Source organism: Platalea leucorodia (assembly GCF_965183815.1).
Source record: "Platalea leucorodia genome assembly, chromosome: 13".
Classification (NCBI taxonomy): Eukaryota; Metazoa; Chordata; class Aves; order Pelecaniformes; family Threskiornithidae; genus Platalea; species Platalea leucorodia.
In genome coordinates, this window is record NC_138835.1 from 4,593,738 (window position 1) to 4,610,222 (window position 16,485).

Sequence of the window (16,485 nt, forward strand, 5' to 3'; positions counted from 1 at the left end):
CTGAGCGTAACCCTGCACCGAAGGCCAGTCAGTAGAAACCTTTATTAAACACAAAGCTCAGAGGAACACAAGCTTGTTAAAAGGCAGTAAAAGTGAAAGTGCATCTCCAGCCTGGCCCTGGGACCCCCCTCTCCTCCCCTGGGCCTCTCCCAGCCCCACTGGGCCAGAGAGGGGGAGACAGAGCCAAAAGGCTGAACGGCTGCGCAGGGAGGGGAAGAAAAGCCTGGAGACAGCATTGGGCCCTCACCCGCAGAGATACACCCCCCGGGCCACCCCTGTGTCCCCCCGAGGGGTCACGCACATGGTCCCGGGGCTGCCAGCCCCATCTAGCCCTGTCCCCCCTCCCGCAGCCACCTGCCACCGCGATGGCCTCGCCAGCAGCCCCATTTTGGCTGTGAGCAAAGCCAGGATGTGCCGGTGAGTCCCCGGCAGGACCCGCCGTGTCCCCCACCACCAGCACTGTCCCCCCGCTCCCTCCTGCCCCCCTGTGCCCCAGGAGAGCTCCCACACGCCATAAATAATAAATAAATACCCCACGCTGAGCTGGGCTGCGGGCAGCCCCCCACACAGGGGGGGAGAGCCCACAGCCCAGCAACCCCCCACATCTCTGCCACCCCCTTCCCAGCGTGACACAACCTCTCAGCACCTCCACTCTGCTGCACAGCCCACCCCCAGCCCCCCCTCCCCAGGAAATTAAACGCTGTCCCCAGGGGACAATAAATTAATCAAATCTATACACAGGACTGCTTAAAGCTCTGTAACGGGCACCTGGGGGGCAGCAGCTCTGCTCTGGGCAGCCCCCCCCCATGACCAGGGCCCTGCAGGGGATCCCCCAAGATGGGACCCCCACCCTGGCATGGCACGGGGCTGGAGCCAGGGATGCCGCAGGTCCCCACCGAGCTGGTGGGGCTGGAGGGGTAAGAAGAAAATATTGCAAAAACGGACGGGGAGAGGAGCTGTGGACACTGCAGCCGGAGGAGCTGCCTGCCCTGCCTGCGAGGGCAGGAACCCAGGGCTGCCCCCCCCACCTGGCAGTTCCCCTGCGAGCATCTGGGCAGAGCCTCAGAAGTCCAAGGGCGTGAAGTCCCCAAAGTCGCAGTCAAAGAGCTCGCTGATGCCCTCGCCTTCCTCCAGGCCAAAGTGGTAATCCTGCGCCTGCGGCGGCGACAGGTTGATGAACTCATCCGCCAAGAAACCTGAAAAATCTTCCCTGCTCTGGTCCAGGAGGGCATCCATCGAGGCCAGCGGTGAGAGGCTCACCTCCTCTGCCGGGCACTTGCTGGGCAGTGCACTTGTCCCTGGCAGCAGTGTCTCTGTGGGGATGGGAAGCAGCCATAAATCCCACAATATTTGCCAAAAAAACCCAAAAGAGCAGGCTATGCAGGAGAACCTGCCTCCCCCCCCCTCCCTGCCTTGCTGAGGTGCCTGAGCATCACTCAGCTCCTTGCTTCTGCCTACAGCAAAGGGGCTCACAGCTGCAAACACAGCAAGAGCCCCTGGCCAGAGCCACTGTGTCATCACACCAGTCCCCCTGTCCCCAGCCCTGGCCACCCACCTTGCTCCCCGGGCAGCAGCGGCATGTTCACGTCCTGGGCGGGATGCAGGAGCGGGGAGGCTCTGGGCTGTGAACGGCCAGGGGATGACTCCTCTGTGGAGGCTTTGAAGGGGCTCTTGACAGGGCTACAGACCCCTGAGCTGTCCTCAGGACAGAGGAAGACATCGATGGGGCCCCGAGTGCTTCGCACAGAGACCTGGAAAGCCTGGGGAAAGGAGAGAGGAATGAGACAAGGAGGCACAAGGATGCCTGGGGAGCCTAGGCTGAGCTTTGTTGAGGGCTGTGCAGGCATGGGGAGCAAAGGGTGGCCCCAGCTCACCTCCGCTGGGTCCGAGACCTGCAGCTGGGTCTCTGGGGGGGCTTTGATAACCATCACCATTTGCTCCGAGGGGTCAACAATGCTGCGGAGATCCTGGCAGGTCACATAGGCTGTGGTGTGATGGGTCAAGGAGCAGACATAGGGATGCTTTCATGCAGCAGCGGGGCAGGCAGCGAAATGCCCTGCCAGCAATGTAGCCAGGCTCACCGCGGGGCTTGACTGCTTCCCCCCCACCCAGCCAGCCCCATCCCGACACTGCACTGAAGGATATTGCTGGTTGGCGGGGTCCTCGGTGAGCAGCCGCAGCTGTACCGTGCACGTCTGGATGAGGTCGTCCAGCTGCCGCTCGGCCGCCTGCAGCTCCCGCAGCTCCTTCTCCAGCAGCCGGTGCTGGCTGGTGGCCCCTACGGTGGCCTGGCTGCCCCTGCGGAGCACTGCGGCCGTCAGGAGCCAAACCCCACAGCTCCCTCTGCCCCACACCATGACCATCCCCATCTGGGCCAGACTAAATCCCACCCCATGCTCAGGGAATCAGCCTTGCGGAGATTTCCCAGTAGAGCACAGCCCTCGGGTCCCCTCCTAGAGCCTGGACGCAGTCCCCCACTGCCCAGGCTGGCTCGGGGAGTCCATGGGGGACTTGCAGCCAACACAGGGATACCGATGTTCTAGAGCCACCCACGCTCAAGCACAGCCCTTGCCCGAGGCCGTGGCCCACGTGAAGGGGAAGCCACCACTCGATCCCCAAGTAGATGCTTCAGTGACACCGTTCTGAGCCTCTCCATCCCAGCAAGACCCTGCTCCACCCCGAGCCTGGCCCAGGCAGCTCCCCTGTCCCAGGGGACAGCCAGCCTCAGCCCCATGAGCCCAGCCCAGGGACGTACAGCCACTGGATGTTGTTCTTGGACTTCTTGGTAATGAGCTGGATGCCCTCCAGGACGTTGGTGATGTCATAGATGCGCCTCTTCTGTACCTTCAGGACCTCAGCCGCCCAGTTGAGGTCCACCACGCCATCGGGCGACTGACTCAGCAGCTCCAGGAAGCGCTTGGTGGTGAGGTTCAGCGAGGTTTCGTAGCGAGACTTCTCCCCGGGAGACTTTGCCCCTGCCAGCCGCCAAGGACAACCGTGATTTAGCCACAAGGGAAACCCAGCTGGAGCTGAGAGGTCCCAAAACATCCCCTGCGCTCGCAGGTAGCTCATGGACCAGGACTGGCACCCCAAAACCCATCTGCTTTCTTGGGGCAATGGGGTGACCTTCCCACAATCTCCATGGGAAGGATGCTGCAGAACCTGGCATGGGCTCCAACACCGGTGCTCAGTCGTGACCGCAAGCTCGGTTGTGACACCAAGGTGTCAGGCAGGGCTCAGGGGGGAGATGATGGAGGGTCCAGGTGAGACCACCTGGAACGCTGCACTGACACCATGCCAGCAGCTATGGCTCCATCCCACAGGGAGGGACGGAGCCGGTGTGGTGCCCAGCAGATGGGCAGGACAACTGTGCCACCAGCCCAGGGGACAGCAGCATGGGCTAGAGAGAGACAGTGGCCAGAAACAGCTCAGCCCCAGGAACAACCTCTCCAAAACAATGCAAAGGGACTGGGAGAAGCTGCCAGGGACCAGCCTGAAGGTGCAGCCCAGGCCGTGGGCAGCAGAGCGGGGCTGCTGAACCCCCCGCTCCGGGCTGGGCTGGCGCAGAGGGGTCGGGGGGAGCAGGGCTGGTACCTTTAGTGGGGTTCCTGGCCTTGCCCCGGCCCACCGGCAGGCTCTCCGCTATGTACTGGTGATCCGTCTCCAAGTTCAGCTTTCTCTTCACCTACAAGGGACGGGGCTCCTCAGAGGGACAGCCACCGCCGCGGCCCCGCTGCCCCCACAGCGCTGGCGACAGAGGGCGGCTGCGAGGGACCCCCGAGGGATCCCCCCGGGGACACAGCGCGGCGGGGTACGGGCTGCCCGGCTGCCACGCACGCCAGCGGGGACACAGGGGACTGGCCGGCCGCGGGGGCCCCCGCCGCGCCGCGGGGAGCGCCCCAAGGCAGGCGTGGGCTGCAGGAAGGGGAGGCAAAGCCCGGCCCAGCACCCGGGCGGCGGCTTCCGGAGCGGCGGCTGGGGAAGGGCCGCACTCGGCAGGTGCGCGGCGGGCACGGCCCGGGGGGGCCCGGCCCGGCGGCACGGCTGGGCACGGTACAGAGCGTGGCACGGTGTAGAGCAGGGAACAGTATAGCACGGTGCGGAACGGCACAGCCCGACACGGCATACAGCCCGGCTCAGCGCGGCCCAGTATTGCACGGCCCCGTATACAGCACGGCCCCGCCGGAGCCCGCAGGGTCCCGGGCTCCGCAGCCCCCGCCCCCGCGCCGCCCCCCTCCCCGTCCCGGCCCTGGCCCCGGCCCCGGGGGTTACCGGAGGGCGGCCCAGCGCGGGCCGTCTCGGCGCGGCGCCGGGACGGGCGGGCTGCGGCGTGGCGAAGAGCAGGAGGTCGGCGTCGGGGTGGTGGTGGTGGCCGCCGCCCGCGGTCTCCTCGGTGGCGGAGACGATGAGGAGGTGCGGGGAGGCGCTGCCCAGCAGCGCCGCCAGCCCCGCCGCGCCGCCCGCCGCCGCCGCCATGGCTCACATGGCCACCGGGGCCGGGGCGGCGGGCGGCGCGGCGGGCAGGGCGCGGGCAGGGGCGCGGCCCATGCCGGGCGCGGGGCCGCTCCGCTCCGCTCGGCTCCGCGCCCGCCGCCGTATTGTTCGGCGCGCCGGCCCCGCGCGCGCCTTTGCGCGCCAAATCCTTTTTGCCGCGAAAGCGGCGCGAGCCTCCTCTCCGCCCGCCCATTGGCTGCGCCCTCCGCCGGGCGCCTCGGCGGGGGAGCGGGGGAGACTTCCCATTGGTCACCGACGACGATGAGACGGGCGGTGCCGTCCGCCTATTGGTGGCGGACGGCGGCGCCGGACGCGCTGACAGGCGGCCAATCGGCGGCGCCGCGCCGAGGTAAGGGGCCAATCGGAGCGGGGAGGCGGGGCGGTGGAGCGGGGGAGGATGGCGGCGGCCGCCGCCGCCGCCGTCCTCCGCCGGCCCGGCGCCCCCGGGATTCCCGCTCCGAGGCAGGAGGCCGCTGGCACCCAGCCACCAAGTTCAAAGCCAGTCAGGGGCCGAGGGGATGGAGGCCACAGCCGGGAGTGGCCCCCGCCAGGCCGGGAGATGATAGCCCACCCGCGGGAGACGGCAGAGGCGGCTCCCACCATCAGCATCTCCCGCCTGCAGGGCGCTGATAACCCTCCCGCTGCGTGAGAAGGCAAAAATTAAAAAAAGGGGGGAAAAAAAATATAGACATCCTTTTCATAAAAATAAAACCCACGTTTAAAGACTAGGCCTTTCCCAGGGCCCAGAGATGCCCCACTGCCAACCCTGACCGGCTGTGGAACAGATCCTGACACGCAGGGCCCCTGCACCAGCCTAACAGGTTTCAGGCTTAAAAGGATTTTATGCTGGATACTTTGGCAGTGGCTGCAATTCCCCGGCAGGACAGCTGGCATGGAGAAGCACCGAGATTTCCCCGGATCCCTGCATCCTTAAATACGCCAGTAACATAGTGCATGTCCGTGACCGATCACACTGCCTCTCCATGCCTCGTTTCTTCATCAGCAAAGAGCAAATAGCCATGCTGCCTTGCTTAAAGGAAATTAATACAGTTAATTAACGTTTGGCCCTTCTAATATTCAAGGGCCCGCTCTCCAGAGCCCTTGCCCTGCAGTATCATCATTACCATAAAGCATAAGCAACAGTTAGACCAGATGTTTGCACACAGTTAATGTTTCTTCCATCTGGGGAGGGGGGAAAAAGGCAACCCCAACAGCCGAGCGGGAGCAAATGGCTGGCAGTGCTCTCCCTGTGCCCGGGGAGCCTCGGCCAGGCGCTTCCTGGGGTGACGCAGGGTTTGGGACACAGCTGCTGCACCAGCTGCTCCCGCTCTGCTCACAAAGGCTGGTTTTTTTGTTGTTGGTGGGTTTTTTTTACCCCCTAATTCATGTGGGAGCTTATTCAGGGGGAGCAGGCTGTGCTCTGCCCCCCTCTCCCCCAAGCCGCCGTGCTGCCTGGCTGTGCTGCAACTTCTCCAAGGCTTTTAGTGCCAGCGGTGCTGAAAAAGGGCGGTTGCAAAGATGAATGAAAGGCAAATGCTGGTGGGAGAAGGGCGGGCAGGGGCTTTTCTTGCATGCATATGAGCAAAAGCAGATGAATCCCCTCTCCTGCACAGCTGCAGCCTCCTCCTGGCCTTGCCAGCCCTGCTAAGGAGTGGAGACGTGCTCCCAAGATTAGCTGTCTGGCAGGTGCTGCACAAAGATAAAGTCCTGTCTCCACAGCCCCGCTTGGTCACGGAGAGGGTCAGGAAGGCTATTTGTACGCTTTGTACCCCAGCCGGATTTACCCCACGGCAGTCACCGAGTTTGGGTGGGTTTTGGCTCCCTTGCACATTGGGACAGACTCAGGCCAAGGGGTGCCTGCTGGTCCCTGCGCTGAAGGAAAAGCACACAGCAGGGACGCAGACAGAGCTGGAGCTGGTATCTACGCTGCAAAATCATCTCCTGGCAGCAGGAACAGGCAGGAGGAGAGCTGGCAGGATGCAAACCTGCACCCCTGTGCTCAGTTAACCTTAGCATGTAGGTGTCCCAGAAGCACATTTACTGTGCTGCAAGAGGACCTGCGGAGGGGACCGGCAGCTGGGGAAAGCCCAGAGCCCCCGTAGTCCTGCTATCCTGACCTTACTGCCCTCCACCTCCGTCACCTTAGCCATCGTCTTTTTTCTACAGGAACTGAAGTGATTGTCTGATAGCACGAATAGAATAACTAAAGCTTGCTTGCGGCAGAAGGAAAGCATCACTGGTTTAGGTGTCTTCTCTCAGATCCTAGTCCCAAAAGGAACTGTCTGTTCCCTTGCATCTTGTTACAGAAGACTACACCAGCAGTTCTTCTCCCAAAACATCAGGTCAGCTACTCTCTTGGATGCTGGGCACAACAGATTGAGCAGTGTTATTTCCTTCTCTCATATGATGGCATCTGTTATGAAAGCTCACATCAATGCGTAGAGTCTTTCAGTAGAAGTGACAGGGGCACAGAGCCTGCTTGCCCCCCGCTCTGCTCTTCACACCCAAACAGGACAATCTTGTCCCAGCCTCTGTAAGACAGAGCAGTACCAACACCTGCTTCCCACGCCAGTTGCTAAAAGCCGCTCCGTTCGACAAGGCTCTTCGGCTTCGTTCACTCCAGGCCTGTGGAGGAATGGAGAGGCTGAAGCGTTTCTCTCCTTGCACAGTGGTACATTGTGCAAATAGCCTGGGAGTCATCAAGGAGTACATCTGGGAATAAGCCCTTAATATTGCCTTTGGTGCTTTAGCTTTTACCTGGACTTAGTAACTCTAGCCAGTCCAAGTTCACTTCCCAGGAGGCTCAGAGCATGGTCATTGGCACTGTGAACCCAAAAGGCAGGTAAAGGGTCAGAGCAAAACCTGTAGCTCACTCAGAGCTTCACTTGGAACGGAAGAAGGGCTCAGGTACCGTATGATGCTGTGAGAGAGGAAAAACCCATTTTAAGATAGGACTGACATCAGTTTGGAGGTGTTAAGTTGGCTTCTCATGGGCCCGGGCTGGACACTCCAGTATTACAGCAGCTACAAAGCAGGAGGTTTTGTCTTACAGCTACTCAGCGCTCCCCTTGCAGAGCGACCTTCTGCTTGGGATCAGGACCTCCCTTACCTGCCCGTGCCGTAGGGAGCTCCTCACACAGGGACTCCTTTATTTCCACTATCACGGCTGTTACCTCTACAGCATCTTCTCTCTGTAGCTCTTAGCTTGGAAGAAGGAGCAAAATCATCTATTTACATCCTTATTTTGTCTAACTATTTGTCTATGTCCTTGTTTTGTTTAGCTAATGGGCAAAGCAGGTTCAGGCTCGTGTCCAGTGCCTTGTACCTGTGCCGTGCTCTGGCAGATGGTCCTGCCGCAAGCTGTCTGCCCTAAAGACGCATATTTGGGCAAGGACCAGGCACACAGACTGAAGCCAGGACTCCTCATGCAGTCACTGACAGAGCTTCCTCCAGCTGACTTCTCTTTGAACAGTTGCACGCTCCCTGCAACCACTCGCGCGCATTCCTGGCGGACTGCAAGGCAGCGAGGAGCAGTCTGCTCTGTAACCATGTCACCCCAGGAACACCCAACGGGACAGATGGACTCTTTGTCTTTGCTAGCTGCAATGCAAGAGCTGGTCACACTCTTTCCCATTTACACTGCATTTGAGTGTGTCCAGTTTGTACATGTGTGTAAAAACCTCCCAGCCTAGCCCCAATTTGACTCACTTGGTCTGAAGATACGGCCACGCTAAGCGATGCAAACAGCTACAACGTAGGAAAAGTTTATGCTTCAAACAAAAAACAAAACAAACAAACAAACAAAAAGGATGACAGCCACCCCAATTTGTGTTTGCAGCTAGGATCCTCACCCAAGCTAGCCAGTGTTGCAGTAGTTAAATCTGATGGTCAAAGTAGCACTGGCTGTTGCCTCCAAGCTGGTAACACGAGGGCACAACTGATGCCAAACACACACTCCGTGCATGGCTTCTCTACAGATAGGACTTGTAACGTGCAATAATTAAGCATTACTTCATATATTTTAGCTTAATAATGATGACAGTAAAAAAGAGAAAAAAATAGGTGTTTATTATTATTATAGAAAGCACAGTATTATAATATTCAAAGAGTGATTATAAAGAAATAATCTGCAAATGCATTTGGCAGAAAGTCTTGGATTGTTGTGCTACACCGACTGCACAAGAAGTCAATTCATAGTGGACAGAGCTACTTCAACAACCCACTGCCCTCTCACACATTTTAAAACCAAAACCTGACATATTCCTACAAGCATTCTGATCAGCGTAATTACAAGTTAGCTGAGTTTATGTTCTTAACTTTATTCTACATTGTCAGAAAATCAGGGCTTGGATTGTGAACACAAAATATATATATACCAAAAGCAGAGGTAATACTACTTGTATTATAGAGCATTTAGTTTGTTTTTCCCCCTCCTCATCACCAGTCTCATAAGGAAATGAGACAGATGAAAATTCTTCTAAGTAAAGAAAATAAGTTACCTCCTCCAGCAATCTGGCATGAACACACAGGTTGAAAATTCAAGATTAGCACCCCTAAAATATTAACAGTGGCAGACAGACATTATGCTGGAGAGCATTACGCCTCATTTTCTCTCCTCCCTTATCTGCTGGATTTCAAAACCAGCATCAGAAAACCGAACACATTCTGCTCAGGTTGGCATGATCGAGGAAGACAAACACCACCTGACAAATAGGAAACAGCATGCGGTTTGGGGTATTATCCAAAGGTCGTATTTGTGCTGATGCAGTGAAAATGAGCTTGAGTCACAGCAGTTTCTCCTGTGTGAGGGTATCTGCACGGGGTTCTGGTTATTCTACTAGCACCAGCCCTCCACGATGGCTCCCAGCTGGCTGCAGAGCTTAGCGTGCACAGGGGGCCCTCTGCACTCACAGGGGGTCCCCAGGGACACCTGGTTTTGGTCTACTTCAGCAGCCAGAGATCATCCCCCGACTTCTGCCCCCCACCCAGCTCGGTTTAAAGCAGAGCTTGAACTATTCTACCAAGGTAAGAAAGTCTCGCAGCACCAATATCAAAGCTCTTGTGCAGCCTCTCCCTCCTGACCCAGCTGTCCGGAGCAGGGGTGGTTCTTGCCCAGCCACACGGACGGTGACCAGGACAAAGCATGCTGTCACGCTGCAAACACAGGTTCACACCTTACAGCAGCCACAACCTCTGTACGCACTTCTCTGTGGCACTAATTGGACACGCCCAAGTTTTTCTTTCAGAAATAGCCTCCCCTTAACTGAAAGGATCAAACACAGTACAGAAAACCTCACCTAAACCAAATGTCATGCACCCATTTAATTTTCACCTTTGTTAAATAATGTAATTGTCCCAGAAACGGTTCTTCAGCAATCCTGACAGCCGGCACTAGCATATAAGCTGTCCTCCACAGAGAAGTGAAGCACAGTGGGTATGCTAGGGCAGCATGCAGCGGCAGTAAATAACCCTGAGCTTGCTTTGTTCCTTCATAAAATAAATGATTAATAGCTCACTATAGTCAGTTTGCTATTCAAAGCTTGCTGAAAACTTTTGATCAGTTTGATTCATTAACCTTTAAAACTGCCTCTAAAAGAGGCTTAAAAGCTGAAGGAGAAGCATAATTTTAAAATGAACACTTCAATTTCAGCCAGAAATCCTCATTTTTGACCAACTGAGCTGAGCATTGAGACACTCTGCTCCTCTTTAGAGGCACTCAGCATCTCACAGTCAGGTGCCAAGAAATAACAAGGTAAAATAAAGTTGATGTAGACAAACAAAACCATGTTCATCTTAAAATTCAAAACTGATCAGGGCTGGGGGGAGAAAACGGCACTTCTTTGTGATTCTTAAAGCATTTGGCCGATTTGCAGGTGGCTTCCCAACTGCCTCTTTATTTCTTTTGCTTTTAATGCTAATAAAAAAGGAAGACAAACAGGGGACTCAATTCCCCACACAATGCACTGGGGGAGGGCAGGGAGTGTAACTTACGTATCCGAAAAGTCTGACTCAGACAAATTACTTCTAGTTCACTTCCCTACTACACGCCCACATTGTTCCAGCACCTCGGTAGCATAAGGGGTTCATCCCCAGCTATCTGGTCACAGAAACAGCAATGGGGACTAATGCCGTTAAAGAACTGTTCCAATTACTTCCCTGGGGGAAAAAAAGTGACTTGCAGCTTAACGTCCTGCCCCAGCACAGCGGGAAAACCAACCGTCCGCAAACGCCCGGCTAATGGCTGCTGTTAGACAGGACCCGCTCCTGGGATGAGCCGCAGTTTGTCTTCCAGGGATGGCAGCTGGTTCCTGCATCACAAGTACAGATGGTTTGAGGTTCAGGCACGATTTGCTTTGAAAGTGAGGTTGGCGATAGATTCCCAAGAGAAAAAGGGCATTTTGAACCAAGGATGACTGATGGCCACTGCTGCCAGGTTGATACTAGAAACTTGCTTGTTTTTGCCATCTAGAGAGGACAGAGATACTACGGCAGCGTCGAAAGGACAGGACAGGTCACTTGTCCTTCACATGGCCAGAGAAGCGCTTCACAAGCAGCCATATGGTTGCAGTGGCAGAACTACTAACAGAAGAAAATGATTTCACCTCTAAGGGAATAACAAGCCTTTCTCAGAGAAAGGAATGCCAGCTATAAATGACAAAGGTTAAAAACTTCTTATAGACACACAGCTCACATAACCGGCTTGCATCATCTTTTGCTACAATAATTATACATGGTCAAGGATTTGCAGGTTTAATAGTTCTAGGGAGAAATTCTCAAGTGACGGCTGTCTGATTCTGGAAGGGTTTTCTGAAACCCCATCAAAGCTTGTAGGAATTCAGCAATATTAGCAGAATATTAACATTCTTATTTGGAACAATATTGAGGCTTCTGACATAAAAAGAGTGCTGCACTCGTGCTGCTTCAGATATGCAGTGGTGGAAATAAAGACACGATGTTTATAAAGGAATCAGACCTCACCTGTAGCTTCAGTATTTTTTCTTTACTTGAATCTTTAAGCTTATCTACACCAAACAAAATATTTAACTACAAAGAAACAAAACCAATTCGTAACTTCTATAGCTTTCCTGGGGTCTATCTGATTAAATACTGATTGGTGTTCAAATTCAAGGACCCAGTACAGACCATAATAGCAGGTGATGTTCACAGTTGAAGGCACCACTGACAGTTATTATGACAAAGCAGTATCTTGTCTTTTGGGCACCAAAGGTGAGGATGTCATGGATTTGCATGGGATGAGCACAAAGAAGCTTCCGCCTCTACACTGTAAGATCTCACAGTGAATGTAGTCAGATTCAGCATTAGATTCAGTTCAAGAGTCAGAAGACTCTAGTCCTACTTGACCTGAGACACTCAGGACGTGATTCAATCCCAAACATCACAGCACCAGACAGACTGTGGGGAGGGGAATATTTAACTCTCCCTCTTACTGACACAGAGAGTGGCAAAATAAAGAGCAAAGCAGCACTCAGATGATGGATAATAGTAATAAAAGAGCTTAAGAGGACAAGGAAAAATGACTTAAGAAGAACTCGAGATTTTTTTTTTTTCTGCTCAGAAGCTACCTGAACTTAAATGTACTGTTTCGGTTGGACCATTAAATACGACAAACTGCTAGAGCCTGGACTGTAAAGTGGCATCAGTGGCATTATGAAATAACAAGGTCAGCTCAGGATGGAAAAGCGGATGGGTACAGGGAGACCTAACTTTTTTTAAATGAGAAGTACAAAAGGAGCAAATAAGATAGTCCTGATTGAGACAAAAGGGAACAGTTAGCACAGGGTGCTTAACGACTCTCTTGTGATATCACCACATAAAACCAGTGTGACAGGAATTATTTTAATGTACATCATTAAGTGAATGGTACAGTGTAATACAGCAGTGTAAGTGCTTTTTACTATTGTTTGATTTTATTAATTTTAAAACAGTTTTTGTTCTTTCTCAGCTATCTAGTCAATCTTCTGTTAAAGCCCAATGTGTGCTGCACTATTCCCAGTGTATTTTTAAGAGGAAGATTCACTTGCCACATCCATGGCCTCAACCTGGCTCAGCAACAAGCCTGCACAAACTACAGGTACACTCCAGTTTGATTAGAGCTAACACATACCACTGCTCTGGAGGGTAGATTCTGGACCTAAGAGAAACCCATGTGCTTATCTCCCACCAAAATAAAAGTGCTTGCTAAAAGTGTTGTTTGCTTCTCCGTATAAGGTACCCAGTGTGATATCTGAGGGCGTGCAATGTGCCTCAGCCTGTTTTCAAAGGAGTCTTAAGTTGCGTAACTGTTTTTGGTATTTAGTTCAAGCAGCTTTTAAAAACTTTACAAATAAGTTTAAAGTAATTACAGGCTATTAATTAGTGCACTCTGCAGAGGGACAGATTCAGCCTAAGTGCATGAAAGAAACCGAGCAAAAATAGTCCTTTTTAAGCCCAATTTAACAGGCTTATACCAGACAATCTTAACAGCTTTATTCTCAAACATCTTATTGCCTCCCTAAGGGAAAACTGCAGAGAAGCTCTCTTAAGGAGCACGCAACTGTCCTTGTAATACTTTAAACAAGATTTACAGTCATCCACAGAAATCAAGAAATTATGTCCCTGCTTTCACACCTGAGCAGGTCCCCCACTACCATCACACTATGGTCAGCACAGCAGCACGAAAAAACGCTTCTCTCTTGTGAGCATTCAGACAATCCCTAAAACATTTTTTTCATGATTAGACATACTCACCAGGGTATCATTTTATAAGTATATCTAGTTTCTTTAAAAAATAAAACCACATACTTATAGGGAAAACAAGGTGTCTTAAAAAAGGCTTACGTTAACTCAAGATTCCCAAGGCGTTTTACTCTCACTGAGGACTGCAACAAGTTTCTGTGGGGTATTTACTTGCTCTGAACAGAGCCAAGAGAAGACTAATCAGAACATTTTGGCCAGGACATAAGAAGCAACTGTGCTTGATAGATGTTAATTTAAAAAAATCACCAGTCAAGAGCAACAGAATAACATTTTTTTCTTAGCTGCTGGAAGGTACCATCCCATTCAAAGGTGTTTTACAATGAACCACCTACTTGCTGTCTGTCCTTTTGTTATAAATGAGAAAGTCAGAAATGTCATGCCATTCATTGCTATCGTCATACAGGTAGGTCATGGAGGACTGCAGAGAAGGCTGCAGAGTTTGCCGGTGGTATTCAAAGAGCCAGAGAACTGTCCCCCATATCAGAGCAGCGACAAGTGGAAAGGGATCCTGCTTTGGCTGTGGTACATAGCCCTTATCCACTGCCAGCCGAGACAAGCCGAACAGGATACGAGACAGCAGGTACATAATGATCTGCATGAAGAGAAAACCCAAAGAACATTAGGTAAATAACCTGACCAGATATACTAGCCAGGTTAAGTGATTTAGAGAGGGGTGGAAACAATTTACCCAACTTAACAGCAAACAGGCTGTAGGTTCACATATGAAGCAGTCTTTATAACTGGAAATGTTTCTGTCTTCCCTACGTCCTCAAAGTCCTACTTCTCTGCCGGTGCTCTAATTCAGTAATCAACAAGTTACACTTGATGTAACATATCTTTGCAGTTGCACAACTTTTTTCTTTGCTCAGTTAATGCTACCCTCAGATGCTGCTGCTGATGGAATAGTCATGGAGCAGCCCTGCTAACCTGCCAAGCAGATACAAACTACGACTGGACACACCCTAAAACCAGACTGCAAGTATGCTCTTGCAGGGGACCGCAAAAATAAAACACTTTTAATTAATCTGCATCTCTGTGTTTTACTGACTGATTAATCTGTCACTGAGTGTTAACAACCAAACTTCCCCTGAGCAGCTTTTGTCAGTTTAACCAGCTTAGTTAAGTGTAGCTCAGTAGCTGATTATGCTCTACACTCACAATCTTCAAGCTACAGGGTTTAGCCCTGCAAGTGGGCAGACTAGGAGCACACGCAGTCAGTCACCACAGCTCAGATGACACGCGGGGTAACCCAACGGCTTTGGATTGCCTGACTGCCTCCCTGCCTTCCTTCCTAGGCATACAAGTGCAGCTCTGGAGGTAAACCTGGTCTTTTAGCTCTCAAACTGCACACGCCATTCACGAAGGCATGTAAACACCTCTAGGATTTGTGTGCAGCGCAGCTAAAACCAGAACTTGTGCAAAGAGAAATACGATAAAAGACTAACATTGCACGGTGAGAACCACCAGAAACACACCAGGCTATACCAACCACTTCCTGGCACACGATCATCCATCTGTTGTTTTTTTTTGTCAAGGAAACTTTCAACAAACGGATTTACCTGGCTGTTGATGGGATTGTTCTCACCGAACACTAGCCAACCTCCAATGCAGGCTGCAAAGAAAGAATGAAATGGAATTTTTTTCCCCTGAAGTTGGGACTGCAACGCCATCAGCCCCTTGTAGGTGAACACAAAATACGCCAAGTTCCGGGAATGAGTGTACGTAGCCTGAGCAATCGATTTCAATTTCTCTCTTAAACTGAAGAAAAGAAACAGACAATTAGAAGCGCAAAGAGGCAGTACCACTGCAGTCACTCAACCTGGACACTTACACCCCCCTCTGGCCTGTCCGTCTAGACTGATAGCTCAGGCACCCCACAGAACATCTGCTTTGTGAGGGAGGACATATCCCTTCACCCCCGGCTCACTCATCAGAATACATTCAACAGCTCTACTTAGACAGTGAACTCTGCTTTTGTCTCATTCTATGAGTAGTCAAGGAGCCTTTTTTTTTATTATTATTTTTTATTTTTTGCCTAAGTGCAAACCTCTGGCATAAGTGAGGAAAGCCACAACGTGCACTGCTTGGCTTCCCATATTTGAATGGAGAGCAGAGTGCTGCAGTTGCATCTACTAATTTCTCCTCTGCCCACTGGTTCTCATCCACCACTGCACAAGTGGCTGACCCCCATGAGCCCGTATATTTGTGCACGTGTGCACACACGAGTTGTCCTGTGTAGCCATCAGAACAACGGGCTATGACCACAGCTCATGTATCTTTCTGCTTTTTAAGCGCTCTGCGAACACAAAAGATTGAATGCTTGAATGAAAGCATTCTAAGCAGTAACACAGAAATACAGAACTAGGGTTCGTACCTTCCATTCTTAAACAGGAAAGTCATCACCAGGGCATGGGGGGCACGAATTTTTGCTCCATAACTGAAAAAGTGAATAGGTATTTCAGACTTTTTGTATTACACTATCAAATGATTGTATTTCTATTTATTGACAGCCAAAAGATGCTACTTAAGCAACTACATCTTACTTTTCAGTCAGCCCAGTAGCAGCACACCAAACCAGAAGGAGGCCAGGCCACAGGCTTAAGGGCCCGGGCACCCCAATAAGCCAGGCCCAAAGGGGAGCCCACTAAAACCCCACTTATCCATGAGAGAAACGGAAACGCCTCTTCTGAACCTCTACCACAACAGCCCCGGTCTCCCTGCAGGGAAGGAGGGCACACGGCGGCCCTCCCGCTGCCCGGAGGGAACGGAGACGCCGCCCCCCACGCACACACCGAGCCCGGCGCCCCTCCCTCCCCTCAGCCGCCCCCACCGCACTCACACGGCCCCGTTGCGGAAGCCCTTGAGGACGGCGAGCGCGGCGCGGTACCGGCGCTGCTGCAGGAGGGCGTTGGCGGCGCGGAGCAGGGCGCGGAGCGCGTCCCCGCCGCCAGCCATGGCGCACCTCCCGCCGGCACCGCCGTCGGCTGCCGGCAGCGCGCACAGCTTCCGGGGGCGGGGCCCCGCCCGCCGCACGCATAGGCTCTCCCGGCTGTCCATCGTCGCTCTTGGCCAATAAGTGGCGCCAACTTAACCGCTCATTGGTGGGAAGTGTCTGTCCTGCGGCCAATGGGGGGCGCGTGGAGTGTCCCGCCCATCCCCTCCCGCTGAGGGCGGCGGCGGGGCAGCGCTCGCCGCTGTCGGCCCCACGGGGCGGCCCGGTCCGGCCCGGCCCGG

At 53.3% G+C, this 16,485-nt stretch overlaps 2 protein-coding genes across 6 annotated transcripts; both read right to left on the reverse strand.

Annotated features, from left to right (window-relative positions):
• Positions 1-23: 23 nt before the first annotated feature.
• On the reverse strand, positions 24-4,512 carry E2F1 (E2F transcription factor 1). Of its 2 annotated transcripts, none has more exons than XM_082326266.1 (7): positions 4,273-4,512; positions 3,595-3,685; positions 2,756-2,975; positions 2,145-2,298; positions 1,875-1,985; positions 1,556-1,760; positions 24-1,313 (listed from the first exon to the last, which is right to left on the reverse strand). In XM_082326266.1, exons 1-7 carry the CDS (start codon positions 4,474-4,476, stop codon positions 1,063-1,065), a joined length of 1,236 nt encoding a protein of 411 aa, XP_082182392.1. In that variant the 5' UTR covers positions 4,477-4,512; the 3' UTR covers positions 24-1,062. The 2 variants fall into 2 exon arrangements, with proteins under 2 accessions (XP_082182392.1, XP_082182391.1); XM_082326265.1 differs by having other exon boundaries at positions 1,875-1,989; positions 2,146-2,298; positions 4,273-4,511.
• A 68-nt stretch (positions 4,513-4,580) lies between these two features.
• On the reverse strand, positions 4,581-16,231 carry PXMP4 (peroxisomal membrane protein 4). Of its 4 annotated transcripts, XR_014229688.1 has the most exons (6): positions 16,091-16,231; positions 15,626-15,688; positions 14,811-15,009; positions 13,584-13,843; positions 7,252-7,414; positions 7,040-7,119 (listed from the first exon to the last, which is right to left on the reverse strand). XR_014229688.1 is itself a non-coding variant. In XM_082326267.1 (5 exons), exons 1-5 carry the CDS (start codon positions 16,204-16,206, stop codon positions 6,993-6,995), a joined length of 765 nt encoding a protein of 254 aa, XP_082182393.1. In that variant the 5' UTR covers positions 16,207-16,231; the 3' UTR covers positions 4,581-6,992. The 4 variants fall into 4 exon arrangements, 3 of the variants coding, with proteins under 3 accessions (XP_082182393.1, XP_082182394.1, XP_082182395.1); XM_082326267.1 differs by lacking the exon at positions 7,252-7,414 and having other exon boundaries at positions 4,581-7,119; XM_082326268.1 differs by lacking the exon at positions 7,040-7,119 and having other exon boundaries at positions 7,127-7,414.
• Positions 16,232-16,485: the final 254 nt, after the last annotated feature.